General features: G+C 38.4%; 1 protein-coding gene across 1 annotated transcript in view; it reads right to left on the bottom strand.

Moving 5' to 3' along the window:
* Positions 1-17,412, bottom strand: part of LOC121406899 — a 165,992-nt gene that overhangs the window by 82,077 nt on the left and 66,503 nt on the right. The window contains 35 exon segments of the mRNA XM_041597771.1: positions 90-266; positions 741-891; positions 1,351-1,503; positions 1,897-2,213; positions 2,871-3,045; positions 4,224-4,426; positions 4,702-4,878; positions 5,478-5,628; positions 6,015-6,167; positions 6,295-6,611; positions 6,905-7,079; positions 7,509-7,711; positions 8,052-8,228; positions 8,437-8,590; positions 8,793-8,945; positions 9,439-9,755; positions 9,924-10,098; positions 10,249-10,362; positions 10,365-10,451; positions 10,792-10,896; positions 10,898-10,968; positions 11,177-11,330; positions 11,533-11,685; positions 12,179-12,495; positions 12,664-12,838; positions 12,989-13,191; positions 13,532-13,708; positions 13,917-14,070; positions 14,273-14,425; positions 14,919-15,235; positions 15,404-15,578; positions 15,729-15,931; positions 16,272-16,448; positions 16,657-16,810; positions 17,013-17,165. Coding sequence (XP_041453705.1) covers positions 90-266; positions 741-891; positions 1,351-1,503; positions 1,897-2,213; positions 2,871-3,045; positions 4,224-4,426; positions 4,702-4,878; positions 5,478-5,628; positions 6,015-6,167; positions 6,295-6,611; positions 6,905-7,079; positions 7,509-7,711; positions 8,052-8,228; positions 8,437-8,590; positions 8,793-8,945; positions 9,439-9,755; positions 9,924-10,098; positions 10,249-10,362; positions 10,365-10,451; positions 10,792-10,896; positions 10,898-10,968; positions 11,177-11,330; positions 11,533-11,685; positions 12,179-12,495; positions 12,664-12,838; positions 12,989-13,191; positions 13,532-13,708; positions 13,917-14,070; positions 14,273-14,425; positions 14,919-15,235; positions 15,404-15,578; positions 15,729-15,931; positions 16,272-16,448; positions 16,657-16,810; positions 17,013-17,165 — 6,370 coding nt within the window.

Below are 17,412 nucleotides of genomic sequence, written 5' to 3'. Positions count from 1 at the left end.
ATGAATAATCAATCAAATGAAAATTTGAAAACTATTAAGAATGCTCAATGCAAATCAGGAAGGTTTGAACGAAACTATTGTGCACTTACGACATTGAGGTGTTTCTGATCTCCAATCGTCAGGTTGTCCACCGGCCTGTCGACAAGCCTGAGCGTACTGACTTAGACTGTCACATAGGTATTCATCGCCCAGTGCACAGATGTCATACTTGCAGGAATCATAGTATGGATCAGGACTCAAGAAAGCATGGCAGGGAGAGAAGGGTCCTGAAAGAGAAGATCCATAGAAAATGTTTCATTTGAAAATTTCTAGCAAAGATGAAAAATCGTGGGCTCAGTACAGAGAGACGTGAGTTCAAATGCAAGACAAAATATGAAAGGTAAGTCCAAAATGCACACTGGATTGTTTAAAAATTTGTGTAAAGTTGCACCTGATTGAAAGTTTTCCTTCAATGGTCTTTATATCTCAGAGTATCTGTCATGATTCAACTAACTAAACAAAATGTAAGGAAATTATTTAATGAATCCTTTTTTTCTTTTCTAAATAATGCATGAAATACATGTATAATATCCATGTATTCAATTCATAATTCAGAAAAAAAATTCTTTATATTATATAACATGTCTGTCTAAGACAAGCATATTCCAACAACAGAACTGTGAATATTAACAAGTTCACTAATTCCATGCACAAAAACACCCCACCAAGTGAATTACAATGATACAACAGAGGCAACATACCGTCATCGGTAATAAGAATGTTACACAGACTTTCCGCATCTTGAGCCGTAATGGAATTGTCCACACAAGGATCTGGTGGTTCAGGTCTGACATCATCGCACTCATCAACAGTCACAACCCAACTGTTACCAAAATCAGTAGGGTTACTTGCCTGTCATGACAATAAAAATATAAATCATGATGAAAAAGTTTCTGGTGTGACTAGTTTTAAAGAAAAGAACACACACACACAAAATAAATGCATTCTTTCTTCAAAAGGAGAGAGATCCATGTATCAAAATTCTCCAATTACATGTACATCTAGTTTTATTTGAGCATAAATTTAATGAGTAGTTCCGCAGCATTCAAACAGTATTAAAAATTTATACCCGTGATGGCAATGAAAAGTCTGAATATCAGATAGGTTGAGCAATTTTCAACAAGAAAACAATTTTTCTAAAGCCTAGATATTAACTGTTAGTACTTTAATTCAAAACTCTGTCAGAAAATGGCAATATTAATTAACATACCAAATAAAACAAATAATTGATAAATAATAAAAAAAGCATATATAACAAATTGGCTCCTAATTTCAACATTAACTAGACATGTTTTAAAAATTCATTCATACCAGTTCTCCACTTTGGAGCTGCCAATCATTGGATTTATCTCCATCAAAAGTTCCACAAAGTCCACAGGTCCGGTTCCAGTAAGAGTAGCTCAAGAATATATCAGCACTGCGTCTTCCGTCGTAAGACACCCACATGAAAGGTGTCAGCAATTTCTACAAAGAACAAGCAATGGCTTATTGATATAACAATTAAAGACTTGTTCAGATATGACAAAACAAAGGCCATCAACATTTCCCTTATTGTGCAGATGAGGTGGACAAAATTGTACCACTTATGCTGATATATGTGCATTCTATGCTTCAAATATGAAAAAGGTCAAAATTTGCGAGCAATAAACTCATGACATCATGTATGTCCATATGATTTCATAGCGATTTTCTTATTTAATGTATGTCATGAACCATTTTGAATCACTTTGAACTCTGGATTAAGTTTAATGTTTGAACATGTTCTAATTTGCATTCTATAAAGAATTTGATAGGTTCAAATAGCCAGATAACAAAGTGCCCTTGAAAATCATTTTTTAGCCAATCAGATGAACTTACCAATGATTTGAAAAACCTGAAGATGATTATCTGTTCACCAAAGTAGGGAAGATTATCTGTCACATCAATGCCATTGACTCGTACTCTGTAATCCCAGATCAAGGAGTAGACATTTCCAGAATCTTCTAAGACCAGTTCCCTGATGTAAGATACGTCGTCTGAAGGATTACGTCTCTCATTATCAGCCCAGAGATGGAAGCCGCTGGAGTTCTGACAATCTCTCACCAATGTGTAGTCACAATCTCCTTGGAAGTTGTACTTTCTCTGATCAAAGGTTACATAGTGAGGGTCACCCCAAACTTGACACAGACCAGGAGCTGAAAACACAAAAGAAGACATTAAATCATGTTTATTTTCATTCTAATGGATAACTCTCATAAAGTATCAGTTAGGGCACGCCCCTACTTAGGGCATTTGGGAGCCATACAGACTACCCCCACCCTCACCAATATGGGACACTGGGTAGCCGAAAGAGATCATCTAACAGCTGCTAGAAGCTCTAGTGGCGAGACTCTTTTTTTATGCTCATGTCTGTGGAGGATGATAATCTGCCTCCAAAAAAGAAGAAGTATATAATGAAACAGAAATATATTTCATGAAAACTGCCTTTACTTTAATAATGCTAATTTTTATGTGTAATTTAATATGTCACATCATACGTTTTGATCTAACTCCCTAATTATGGAATGTATATGAAAAACATTGCAATATCAGATAAATTTGTTATGAATCATATCATCTTCAGAACTGCATAGCCAGGCATAACAAATTTAGTCTTAAAAGATGCTGGATACTAATAGAAAGAAAAATTACACAAGTTTTTTGTATTGTTGAGGAATGGGGCATTAAAGCAAGCCTAATGGAGATGTTGGCCTCTCTAAAAAAACGCCTGAAAAAAACCCAGTACAGAACAGGTGAGGCAGCCAGTGGCTCACACATTAAGTTCTTTTTTTAACAACTCAATCTAAACATACCTTGAACACAAAAGCCATGAACCAAGTAGTATCCATCTTGACAGTAGCATTCTGGGATACCATTCTTGACTTGACATTCTTCATTCCTTCCACAGACGTAAGGCTGACATTCTGCTATTCCTCTGGAACATCTGCATTGTTGAGAACAGTCAGGACTGGTCCACACTCCTTCAGGCTGTTTAAAATAAAAGTAAATTTTAGAGGGAAACAATTCTGGGAATGGTAGAAATCATCTTTGCGAGTTTGTTTTGAGTTATAATCATGCCTCATAAGAAGGATAGTAGGTTAAAAATGACTCTTCCCCCAAAAAACAAAATCACAGTTAAGAGGGAAAAAAAGAAAAGGAAAGAGAGAAAGGTGAAATATGATGCTATTTTCTGAATATATGTCAAAATCTATCATGAAAGAAAAGATTTTTGTAATAAAAATGCCAACATTTTGGCTTGTTTTCGTTGCTCACTCACATTTTTAAAATGAATTTTATGCAATATGCCATATCCAGCCCCTCTTACTTTTGACTCAATGTGCCACTGGGTGCATTATAATCTTGATTTGTTCAAGTTCATATAATATCTCCCACAATTTATATACAGGACTAACTGTTATCCCTTGAAAATAAGAAACAGATAATGACTGTTCCAGTTTAAATCCATTGAATCATCAATCTTAATAACCATCATACATAATTAATCACAATCATTAACAAATCATACAATCCCACTGCTGCCACCAAAACAGCAAAATGGATATAGGTAAGGCAACTTCACAAAAGTCAGTCACATTTATCAAAAGGGATCTCACTCAGCATTCTTTGTTTGTAAATAGCAAACAAAACCTGCTTTGAAAGTCACTGAACGTAATTCTCACTGAAAGATGCAGCAAAGATATTTTGTAAGGTGCCTAAATTAGATGATGATTTGAGAGAGGGGTCACATCAGTTACTTGGCTTTCAGAAATAGTAGGAAAACAGTACAGACAATGGACTTGCAATAAGCATGTAACTACAAATCTCTCTGACATATTTTCTGAATTAGGATGCTTGATGTCTCTTTAACCCCACTGATTATAAAAACAAAATATTCACTTTTTCTTCTATCTCATTGCTGAGGCTACTATATTGTATCTAGTAGATAAAAAATACTTATAAAGTCATTAGAAATTAAAGAGATGTTCAAACTCTCTTAAAAATTTCAATCAGGGAACAAACCTATTTATTTTTTTCAAGGAAAAAACCTCTCAAGATCATTTCTATCAACAAAACAGAAAAATACATATTTTTATAAAAAAAAAAGCATCACAGGGTTCGATCTAAATGTGCTATATAATCATTCACAATTACATTGCCATACTTACTGGAACATAGACATCATTCTCTAATGTACATCCACATTGTGAAGGATCAACACACTGATCCCCATCCCTCACTAGGCCATCAGCACACCGACAGGTCTCTTGACAAGTCACATTACAAGGTACAGAACTCGTGGCTGTTGAACAGGTCTCTGGACATCCATTAGCACATGGGTCATAGACAGTATTTGTAGGACATTCAAAGGCTGAAATACAAGTTGAATAAAAACTGGGGTGGTGACAGCGTATCCAAGGTGTCCGCAGACCACCGGAAATATCAATGAAGACATCTCTTGTTTAAAAATATACTCACTAGTATAAGTGAACAAAAAAAAAACAACTGGCATCATGGACAAATTTAGAATTCAGAGATTTAGAAAATAATTTACAATTCTTTTTAATGAATGATCAATCAAATGAAAAATATTAAGAATGGTCAATGCAAATCAGGAAGGTTTGAACGAAATTATTGTGCACTTACGACATTGAGGTGTTTCCGATCTCCAATCGTCAGGTTGTCCACCGGCCTGTCGACAAGCCTGAGCGTACTGACTTAGACTGTCACATAGGTATTCATCGCCCAGTGCACAGATGTCATACTTGCAGGAATCATAGAATGGATCAGGATTTTGGTACTCATGACATGGGGCAAACGGTCCTAAACGGTCAAACAGGGTAATGAATAAGAAATATTAATACAAAACTCAAATCGGATACAAAAAATATAAGGATAATTTGTAGATACAATGAATCTCCATCATCCGTCAACCATACATGGAAATAGTGCTCAACTTTTTGCCCTCTTTGTTTGTCTAGAGTCACATACAGCAGGTTGCAAAGTTCGACTCAAGTCACATTTCATTCACAAAACACACAGAGCGTATTAAGTCTATTGTTCATGCACACATACACATTAGTGATGTGTGCATCGCATTGTACTGTGTATACACAATGCTTTTCTTTACAATAAAGCAATCAAAAGCTATTGTGAGTTGAATTAGCATAGTCCATGCTAAACCCCTCTTAAAGTTGCACCTTGAAATTAATGTGGCGCAGAAGTGATTTTGTCCGTGGCGGGCAAAGAGTTAAAAGTGCTTATCAATATTAATCGGAATGATGTAGAGCTTACACCCTTGGTGTCAAAATATTCTTAATAGTTGTTACATCATTCTAAAACTTTGCAAAAGAAACAATTCCAATGAGAACAAATTGCAAAGATGGCAGAATATGCAAGATAAGGAAAATCAGTATAAATACCGGCTTCGTTCAAAAGTATGGAGCAGAGGTCAGCTGCATTCCTCGAGGCTTCTGAATCCGCTTCACAAGGATCAACCGGCTCTGGTCTGACATCGCTACACTCATCTACCCTCACAACATAGCTGTTACCAAAATCCACCACTGAATCGGCCTGCAATAGGAAAACATATATTTAGATTGAATCAGCACACAGAATAATTGGTACTTCAATGATCATGAAGCATGTGGGCTTTTTTAATGAATTTAAAATCTGAAACTTTGAGTACCAAAAATATTTTTTTTTCAGTCATTGGATATATCTCCATCAGAAAGAACACCTTACATTCATCACTGAAAATGTTGAACTGCTTGGTGTGACTTGATAAAACATTCTTTTTTCATAATCTTGATATTTTTTTCTCTTTTGGTAAGTTTTCACTACAGAGGATGCAAGCTTTGTCAGACCTTCTTTATAGATGAAGCATGACAGGCGATTACAGTGTATGTACAAAAAAAATTATCATATGAAACCTAACATATAGCTTAAAGCATACTTACCAATTCCCCACTTGGTAGACTCCAATCATTAGATTTATCTCCATCAAAAGTTCCACAAAGTCCACAGGTCTGGTTCCAGTAAGAGTGGCTCAAGAAAATATCTGCACTGCGCTTTCCATCGTAAAATATCCACATGTAGCGGGTCAATAATTTCTGTAAATGAATTTGAAAAAAGAGCATATATGTCATAGACAAGACCTTTGTCTTTACTTCTATTCTCCAAACCAGACTGAAAGATGGTAATTAAAAAGTTTTAAAAATGGCATATCTAATTTCTCACCAATGAGTGGGAGTCCCTGAATATGATGATCCCATCTCCAAAGTAAGGTAGATTATTGGTGTAGTCAATACCGTTGATCCTCACAACAAAGTCCCAGATCAAGGAGTAGACATTCCCAGAATCCTCCAAGACCAGTTCCCTGATGTACGATACCTCATCCGAAGGATTACGTTTCTCATTATCAGCCCAGAGATGGAAGCCACTGGAATCCTGACAATCTCTCACCAATGTGTAGTCACAATCTCCTTGGAAGTTGTACTTCCGCTTGTCGAAGGTCACATAGTGAGGGTCACCCCAAACTTGACAGTACCCGGGAGCTTTATACGAAAGAAACGTAAAAAGTAATGGCAATGAGAAGCATCCAACATAATGTTCTAAATATTCACATTCATACACTTTACACCGTTTGCATGAGGGTTGAACATAATAACAAAAAAAGGGAAAAACCTATAATCAACAGGATAATAAAAGACAAAATCGAAAAGGTGTACACACATTTTATACTCCATAACTTGACCTTGAGTGGTAAACTCTATTGTTATTTACAGGAAAAACTGTTTATAACTCATTGAATTATGATACAGAGGGAAAAAAAAATGCAACAACTCACCCTTAATACAATATCCCTCAACGAGAATATATCCATCTTTACAGTAGCATTCTGGAATACCATTCTTTACTTGACATTCTTCATTCATTCCACAGACGTAAGGCTCACATTCTGCTATCCCGCTGGAGCATCTGCATCGTTGAGAACAGTCAGGCCTGGTCCATATTCCCTCAGCCTAAATACAAAGTTTATCAAGCATTAATGCTGATTTATTTACTGAAGACATCTTTCATTTGATCAAAATAACTCAAGGAATGATTCATTTCATACATATCATACAAAAGTTTCAACTGCATGTGTTCTACTTCTCTTCTGTTGAGTACGAAACCTCTTGAATGGTAACACTGATTTTATATCACTTGGTCATATTCTGACTTCAAAGTAATTGATCTTTATGCTTGGCCTGACAAACTTGCAAAACAAATGAGATCTTAACGGCGTGCCACAAAGCAGAGAGATTTAATTACAAAATTATAATATAAACAAAATATAATAAAAATAATTAAACATCTAATTGTTATGATATGACAGACCTAACTTTGAGTATGACTAAAAATAAAATAATGTAAGCATTGAAACAAAAACTCATCCAAGAACTGCTCACAGGAATATAGATACCACTTGGTAGGGTGCAACCACACTGAGATGGGTCCACGCAGTTTCCTTCCTCAAGAACAAGACCATCTTCACATCGGCATGTCTCCTGGCAAGTGGTATTGCAGGACAATGTGCTTCCAGCAGAGGAACAGGTTGCTGGACATCCACTGAAGCAGGGATCATACACAGTGTTGGTAGGACAGTCCAATGCTGCAAAGAATAACCAAATCATTCCAATCAACACCAAATAGTTCAAAGAAGTATGCCAAGGAACTCCTGCTACTTTCTGCACTCACATATTTCAGGAGCAAAAAAATGAATATTAACCATTATTGATAAAATTGCGAGAAAAAGCTTCTACACAACTAATCAATCTATCTAATTTTCATTTCAAGCATCCAAAAGTGGAACATTAAAATTCAGGTATTAGAAGTATGAACAGAAAGGAAAACACAGAATCAGAATAAGATCCTCACTTTCCTCTTTTACAATACCCAGTCAACATAAGTACATTACGTTTATAGCCATTACACTTTTGCTCACGACTTACGGCATTCTGGCACCGACAGTCTCCAATTTCCTGGCTGGCCTCCACTATTCTTACAAGCCTGTGCATATTCTTCAAGATTGGCACACAAGGCATCATCTCCCGTCTCACATACATCATACAGACAAGACTGGTAGTAATCCTCCGGAGATACGTAGTCGTGGCAAGATTGGAAAGGACCTGGAAATCAGCATCAAGAGGAAAAGGAAATGCATGTGGTAGTCAAAAATAAAAGTACTGTTTATTTTGTTTACATATCGTACAACACGAATTAGGAAAGCCACTTCATGCAGTTTCTATCGAGAAGCAAGGAATCTTAACAAAAGGATGGTTATGATTTTGTGGAAATAGATATTGTTAAAAATACAAGCTGTTGTTGAATAGTTACCAGATGGGTCCTGAAGATAATGGCAAAGATCTGCAGCCTCCTCACGGGTATTCTCTAACCCTTCTTCACATGGATCAGTAGGACCAGGGTCATTACCAGCACACTGGTCTGGGTTTACTTCCCAACTATCTCCGAACTCGGTACTCGATCTTGCCTGAAACAAAACAAAAAAAAAACACTCATTCTGCTTGCAGGATGATTCCAACATGTTCTTCCATTCAGCTTCAAACAAACTTAGAAAGACTTCATTGTGTATCGACAGAAATGGTCAAAAGTAACATAAAGAATACTGCCAAGGGCACAAGTGCAAGGCTGAACATGTAAGATAATTCAATCACAAATGACAATTCACTTACCTTTTCTCCAGTGGAAAGAAACAGGTCATTTGATTTGTCTCCATCAAAATTTCCACACAGCCCACATGTACGCCCGAAGTAAGAGTAACTCAGGTACACATCAGCACTGTACTTTCCATTATAGCTCACCCACAAGAAGTCTGTCACCAGGTTCTGGTAAGGACAACAAGGAGTAAATTTTACGAAAACCATTTCCAACACAAAATTTGGCATCAGATTACAAGAGTTTCATTGTGGGAATAAAGTCTTTGTTCATGGACCAATTTTAATCCCCACGCTGCCACCACTAAAAACTGCAAGCATCAGTTAGAACCACAAGGTATCGCAAGACTAGATACTGTAACATCCATAAATTTCAAGAGATATTTGATGAATCTTAAGGGAGGCTAACATCTCGTTTGACACACTGGACTAATTATGGGGCAGTATTTCTCACAATGTTAAGGGTCAGAGACAAGCCAGTACGGACCTTGGGAAAACTACATCAAAAAGAAGTTTGACTTTCACCCCCTGTTGCAAAAAATGATGAGCGACACTTTCATTGTTTAATGCTCCACGGCAACACACAAATACTTGTTTGCTGAGATCAAATCAGTGCCAGGAAAAAGGGTGAAATCTTTCATCTTTTTGCAAAATATCAACTTACCACTGATGTCACATCCCTGTATATCAAGACTTGTTCATCAATAAAAGGCAGATTCTTGGATACCTCGATGCCATTCACTCGCACATGGAAATCTTCGATAAGAGAATAGGTGCTTCCTTTCAACTCCAGGATCACCTCCTTCAAGTAGGATACCTTGGCAGATGGACGCAAGAGACCATTGCGGGACCATAGGTGGAAATCGGTTGAATTATCACACTCTTTGACCAGTGTGTAGTCACAATCACCTTGGAAGTTGTATTTCTTCTTGTCAAAGGTCACATAATGAGGGTCACCCCAGATTTGACAGTAACCAGGAGCTAATAGCAAAAGGCAGGGAAAGAAAGGGGAAAAAAGTACACAATTAACAGGAATGCATTTTTTTTCTAACTGACAAACAAAATGTACATAGAAGATTGTGGGAAATCCTCTCTGAAAAAGGGGGAACAAACATTCTTTTTTTCTCAATTCAAAACCCTATTGCTCACCTCTGAAGCAGAGATCTCCAAGAGAAATGTAGCCATCTTTGCAATAACAGCTTGGTACACCATTCTTGATATCACATTCTTCGTTCTCTCCACACTGGAAATCCTCACACTGGGCACGCCCCTCTTGACAGCTGCAATGCTGGCTACAGTCGGGACTTGTCCATGAAGCTCCAGGCTAAATGAAGAAGGAAGGAAGGAATGAGAAAACAGATCAAAACTCAAACTTCTTTTCATACATCTAGATTCAGAATTCTCATGTGCAAGCCACAGGCTCTGTAAACACCTGCAAGAGACAAAGTGTCTCGACAGAAGTAACAAGTATTACCTGCAGATAGACGCCATTTGCTAGAGTGCAGCCGCACTGGGATGGGTCCACACAGTTTCCTTCCTCAAGAACAAGACCATCTTCACATCGGCATGTCTCCTGGCAAGTGGTATTGCAGGACAATGTGCTTCCAGCAGAGGAACAGGTTGCTGGACATCCACTGAAGCAGGGATCATACACAGTGTTGGTAGGACAGTCCAATGCTGCAAAGAATAACCAAATCATTCCAATCAACACCAAATAGTTCAAAGAAGTATGCCAAGGAACTCCTGCTACTTTCTGCACTCACATATTTCAGGAGCAAAAAAATGAATATTAACCATTATTGATAAAATTGCGAGAAAAAGCTTGTACACAACTAATCAATCTATCTAATTTTCATTTCAAGCATCCAAAAGTGGAACATTAAAATTCAGGTATTAGAAGTATGAACAGAAAGGAAAACACAGAATCAGAATAAGATCCTCACTTTCCTCTTTTACAATACCCAGTCAACATAAGTACATTACGTTTATAGCCATTACACTTTTGCTCACGACTTACGGCATTCTGGCACCGACATTCTCCAATTTCCTGGCTGGCCTCCACTATTCTTACAAGCCTGTGCATATTCTTCAAGATTGGCACACAAGGCATCATCTCCCGTCTCACATACATCATACAGACAAGACTGGTAGTAATCCTCCGGAGATACGTAGTCGTGGCAAGATTGGAAAGGACCTGGAATTCAGCATCAAGAGGAAAAGGAAATGCATGTGGTAGTCAAAAATAAAAGTACTGTTTATTTTGTTTACATATCGTACAACACGAATTAGGAAAGCCACTTCATGCAGTTTCTATCGAGAAGCAAGGAATCTTAACAAAAGGATGGTTATGATTTTGTGGCAATAGATATTGTTAAAAATACAAGCTGTTGTTGAATAGTTACCAGATGGGTCCTGAAGATAATGGCAAAGATCTGCAGCCTCCTCACGGGTATTCTCTAACCCTTCTTCACATGGATCAGTAGGACCAGGGTCATTACCAGCACACTGGTCTGGGTTTACTTCCCAACTATCTCCGAACTCGGTACTCGATCTTGCCTGAAACAAAACAAAAAAAAAACACTCATTCTGCTTGCAGGATGATTCCAACATGTTCTTCCATTCAGCTTCAAACAAACTTAGAAAGACTTCATTGTGTATCGACAGAAATGGTCAAAAGTAACATAAAGAATACTGCCAAGGGCACAAGTGCAAGGCTGAACATGTAAGATAATTCAATCACAAATGACAATTCACTTACCTTTTCTCCAGTGGAAAGAAACAGGTCATTTGATTTGTCTCCATCAAAATTTCCACACAGCCCACATGTACGCCCGAAGTAAGAGTAACTCAGGTACACATCAGCACTGTACTTTCCATTATAGCTCACCCACAAGAAGTCTGTCACCAGGTTCTGGTAAGGACAACAAGGAGTAAATTTTACGAAAACCATTTCCAACACAAAATTTGGCATCAGATTACAAGAGTTTCATTGTGGGAATAAAGTCTTTGTTCATGGACCAATTTTAATCCCCACGCTGCCACCACTAAAAACTGCAAGCATCAGTTAGAACCACAAGGTATCGCAAGACTAGATACTGTAACATCCATAAATTTCAAGAGATATTTGATGAATCTTAAGGGAGGCTAACATCTCGTTTGACACACTGGACTAATTATGGGGCAGTATTTCTCACAATGTTAAGGGTCAGAGACAAGCCAGTACGGACCTTGGGAAAACTACATCAAAAAGAAGTTTGACTTTCACCCCCTGTTGCAAAAAATGATGAGCGACACTTTCATTGTTTAATGCTCCACGGCAACACACAAATACTTGTTTGCTGAGATCAAATCAGTGCCAGGAAAAAGGGTGAAATCTTTCATCTTTTTGCAAAATATCAACTTACCACTGATGTCACATCCCTGTATATCAAGACTTGTTCATCAATAAAAGGCAGATTCTTGGATACCTCGATGCCATTCACTCGCACATGGAAATCTTCGATAAGAGAATAGGTGCTTCCTTTCAACTCCAGGATCACCTCCTTCAAGTAGGATACCTTGGCAGATGGACGCAAGAGACCATTGCGGGACCATAGGTGGAAATCGGTTGAATTATCACACTCTTTGACCAGTGTGTAGTCACAATCACCTTGGAAGTTGTATTTCTTCTTGTCAAAGGTCACATAATGAGGGTCACCCCAGATTTGACAGTAACCAGGAGCTAATAGCAAAAGGCAGGGAAAGAAAGGGGAAAAAAGTACACAATTAACAGGAATGCATTTTTTTTCTAACTGACAAACAAAATGTACATAGAAGATTGTGGGAAATCCTCTCTGAAAAAGGGGGAACAAACATTCTTTTTTTCTCAATTCAAAACCCTATTGCTCACCTCTGAAGCAGAGATCTCCAAGAGAAATGTAGCCATCTTTGCAATAACAGCTTGGTACACCATTCTTGATATCACATTCTTCGTTCTCTCCACACTGGAAATCCTCACACTGGGCACGCCCCTCTTGACAGCTGCAATGCTGGCTACAGTCGGGACTTGTCCATGAAGCTCCAGGCTAAATGAAGAAGGAAGGAAGGAATGAGAAAACAGATCAAAACTCAAACTTCTTTTCATACATCTAGATTCAGAATTCTCATGTGCAAGCCACAGGCTCTGTAAACACCTGCAAGAGACAAAGTGTCTCGACAGAAGTAACAAGTATTACCTGCAGATAGACGCCATTTGCTAGAGTGCAGCCGCACTGGGATGGGTCCACACAGTTTCCTTCCTCAAGAACAAGACCATCTTCACATCGGCATGTCTCCTGGCAAGTGGTATTGCAGGACAATGTGCTTCCAGCAGAGGAACAGGTTGCTGGACATCCACTGAAGCAGGGATCATACACAGTGTTGGTAGGACAGTCCAATGCTGCAAAGAATAACCAAATCATTCCAATCAACACCAAATAGTTCAAAGAAGTATGCCAAGGAACTCCTGCTACTTTCTGCACTCACATATTTCAGGAGCAAAAAAATGAATATTAACCATTATTGATAAAATTGCGAGAAAAAGCTTGTACACAACTAATCAATCTATCTAATTTTCATTTCAAGCATCCAAAAGTGGAACATTAAAATTCAGGTATTAGAAGTATGAACAGAAAGGAAAACACAGAATCAGAATAAGATCCTCACTTTCCTCTTTTACAATACCCAGTCAACATAAGTACATTACGTTTATAGCCATTACACTTTTGCTCACGACTTACGGCATTCTGGCACCGACAGTCTCCAATTTCCTGGCTGGCCTCCACTATTCTTACAAGCCTGTGCATATTCTTCAAGATTGGCACACAAGGCATCATCTCCCGTCTCACATACATCATACAGACAAGACTGGTAGTAATCCTCCGGAGATACGTAGTCGTGGCAAGATTGGAAAGGACCTGGAATTCAGCATCAAGAGGAAAAGGAAATGCATGTGGTAGTCAAAAATAAAAGTACTGTTTATTTTGTTTACATATCGTACAACACGAATTAGGAAAGCCACTTCATGCAGTTTCTATCGAGAAGCAAGGAATCTTAACAAAAGGATGGTTATGATTTTGTGGCAATAGATATTGTTAAAAATACAAGCTGTTGTTGAATAGTTACCAGATGGGTCCTGAAGATAATGGCAAAGATCTGCAGCCTCCTCACGGGTATTCTCTAACGCTTCTTCACATGGATCAGTAGGACCAGGGTCATTACCAGCACACTGGTCTGGGTTTACTTCCCAACTATCTCCGAACTCGGTACTCGATCTTGCCTGAAACAAAACAAAAAAAAAACACTCATTCTGCTTGCAGGATGATTCCAACATGTTCTTCCATTCAGCTTCAAACAAACTTAGAAAGACTTCATTGTGTATCGACAGAAATGGTCAAAAGTAACATAAAGAATACTGCCAAGGGCACAAGTGCAAGGCTGAACATGTAAGATAATTCAATCACAAATGACAATTCACTTACCTTTTCTCCAATGGAAAGAAACAGGTCATTTGATTTGTCTCCATCAAAATTTCCACACAGCCCACATGTACGCCCAAAGTAAGAGTAACTCAGATACACATCAGCACTGTACTTTCCATTATAGCTCACCCACAAGAAGTCTGTCACCAGGTTCTGGTAAGGACAACAAGGAGTAAATTTTACGAAAACCATTTCCAACACAAAATTTGGCATCAGATTACAAGAGTTTCATTGTGGGAATAAAGTCTTTGTTCATGGACCAATTTTAATCCCCACGCTGCCACCACTAAAAACTGCAAGCATCAGTTAGAACCACAAGGTATCGCAAGACTAGATACTGTAACATCCATAAATTTCAAGAGATATTTGATGAATCTTAAGGGAGGCTAACATCTCGTTTGACACACTGGACTAATTATGGGGCAGTATTTCTCACAATGTTAAGGGTCAGAGACAAGCCAGTACGGACCTTGGGAAAACTACATCAAAAAGAAGTTTGACTTTCACCCCCTGTTGCAAAAAATGATGAGCGACACTTTCATTGTTTAATGCTCCACGGCAACACACAAATACTTGTTTGCTGAGATCAAATCAGTGCCAGGAAAAAGGGTGAAATCTTTCATCTTTTTGCAAAATATCAACTTACCACTGATGTCACATCCCTGTATATCAAGACTTGTTCATCAATAAAAGGCAGATTCTTGGATACCTCGATGCCATTCACTCGCACATGGAAATCTTCGATAAGAGAATAGGTGCTTCCTTTCAACTCCAGGATCACCTCCTTCAAGTAGGATACCTTGGCAGATGGACGCAAGAGACCATTGCGGGACCATAGGTGGAAATCGGTTGAATTATCACACTCTTTGACCAGTGTGTAGTCACAATCACCTTGGAAGTTGTATTTCTTCTTGTCAAAGGTCACATAATGAGGGTCACCCCAGATTTGACAGTAACCAGGAGCTAATAGCAAAAGGCAGGGAAAGAAAGGGGAAAAAAGTACACAATTAACAGGAATGCATTTTTTTTCTAACTGACAAACAAAATGTACATAGAAGATTGTGGGAAATCCTCTCTGAAAAAGGGGGAACAAACATTCTTTTTTTCTCAATTCAAAACCCTATTGCTCACCTCTGAAGCAGAGATCTCCAAGAGAAATGTAGCCATCTTTGCAATAACAGCTTGGTACACCATTCTTGATATCACATTCTTCGTTCTCTCCACACTGGAAATCCTCACACTGGGCACGCCCCTCTTGACAGCTGCAATGCTGGCTACAGTCGGGACTTGTCCATGAAGCTCCAGGCTAAATGAAGAAGGAAGGAAGGAATGAGAAAACAGATCAAAACTCAAACTTCTTTTCATACATCTAGATTCAGAATTCTCATGTGCAAGCCACAGGCTCTGTAAACACCTGCAAGAGACAAAGTGTCTCGACAGAAGTAACAAGTATTACCTGCAGATAGACGCCATTTGCTAGAGTGCAGCCGCACTGGGATGGGTCCACACAGTTTCCTTCCTCAAGAACAAGACCATCTTCACATCGGCATGTCTCCTGGCAAGTGGTATTGCAGGACAATGTGCTTCCAGCAGAGGAACAGGTTGCTGGACATCCACTGAAGCAGGGATCATACACAGTGTTGGTAGGACAGTCCAATGCTGCAAAGAATAACCAAATCATTCCAATCAACACCAAATAGTTCAAAGAAGTATGCCAAGGAACTCCTGCTACTTTCTGCACTCACATATTTCAGGAGCAAAAAAATGAATATTAACCATTATTGATAAAATTGCGAGAAAAAGCTTCTACACAACTAATCAATCTATCTAATTTTCATTTCAAGCATCCAAAAGTGGAACATTAAAATTCAGGTATTAGAAGTATGAACAGAAAGGAAAACACAGAATCAGAATAAGATCCTCACTTTCCTCTTTTACAATACCCAGTCAACATAAGTACATTACGTTTATAGCCATTACACTTTTGCTCACGACTTACGGCATTCTGGCACCGACAGTCTCCAATTTCCTGGCTGGCCTCCACTATTCTTACAAGCCTGTGCATATTCTTCAAGATTGGCACACAAGGCATCATCTCCCGTCTCACATACATCATACAGACAAGACTGGTAGTAATCCTCCAGAGATACGTAGTCGTGGCAAGATTGGAAAGGACCTGGAATTCAGCATCAAGAGGAAAAGGAAATGCATGTGGTAGTCAAAAATAAAAGTACTGTTTATTTTGTTTACATATCGTACAACACGAATTAGGAAAGCCACTTCATGCAGTTTCTATCGAGAAGCAAGGAATCTTAACAAAAGGATGGTTATGATTTTGTGGCAATAGATATTGTTAAAAATACAAGCTGTTGTTGAATAGTTACCAGATGGGTCCTGAAGATAATGGCAAAGATCTGCAGCCTCCTCACGGGTATTCTCTAACGCTTCTTCACATGGATCAGTAGGACCAGGGTCATTACCAGCACACTGGTCTGGGTTTACTTCCCAACTATCTCCGAACTCGGTACTCGATCTTGCCTGAAACAAAACAAAAAAAAAACACTCATTCTGCTTGCAGGATGATTCCAACATGTTCTTCCATTCAGCTTCAAACAAACTTAGAAAGACTTCATTGTGTATCGACAGAAATGGTCAAAAGTAACATAAAGAATACTGCCAAGGGCACAAGTGCAAGGCTGAACATGTAAGATAATTCAATCACAAATGACAATTCACTTACCTTTTCTCCAATGGAAAGAAACAGGTCATTTGATTTGTCTCCATCAAAATTTCCACACAGCCCACATGTACGCCCAAAGTAAGAGTAACTCAGATACACATCAGCACTGTACTTTCCATTATAGCTCACCCACAAGAAGTCTGTCACCAGGTTCTGGTAAGGACAACAAGGAGTAAATTTTACGAAAACCATTTCCAACACAAAATTTGGCATCAGATTACAAGAGTTTCATTGTGGGAATAAAGTCTTTGTTCATGGACCAATTTTAATCCCCACGCTGCCACCACTAAAAACTGCAAGCATCAGTTAGAACCACAAGGTATCGCAAGACTAGATACTGTAACATCCATAAATTTCAAGAGATATTTGATGAATCTTAAGGGAGGCTAACATCTCGTTT

Source organism: Lytechinus variegatus, chromosome 2, assembly GCF_018143015.1.
Source record: "Lytechinus variegatus isolate NC3 chromosome 2, Lvar_3.0, whole genome shotgun sequence".
Lineage (NCBI taxonomy): Eukaryota > Metazoa > Echinodermata > Echinoidea > Temnopleuroida > Toxopneustidae > Lytechinus > Lytechinus variegatus.
The sequence above is the reverse complement of the archived record's forward strand: the minus strand, read 5'-3'. Positions and strand labels throughout refer to the sequence as shown.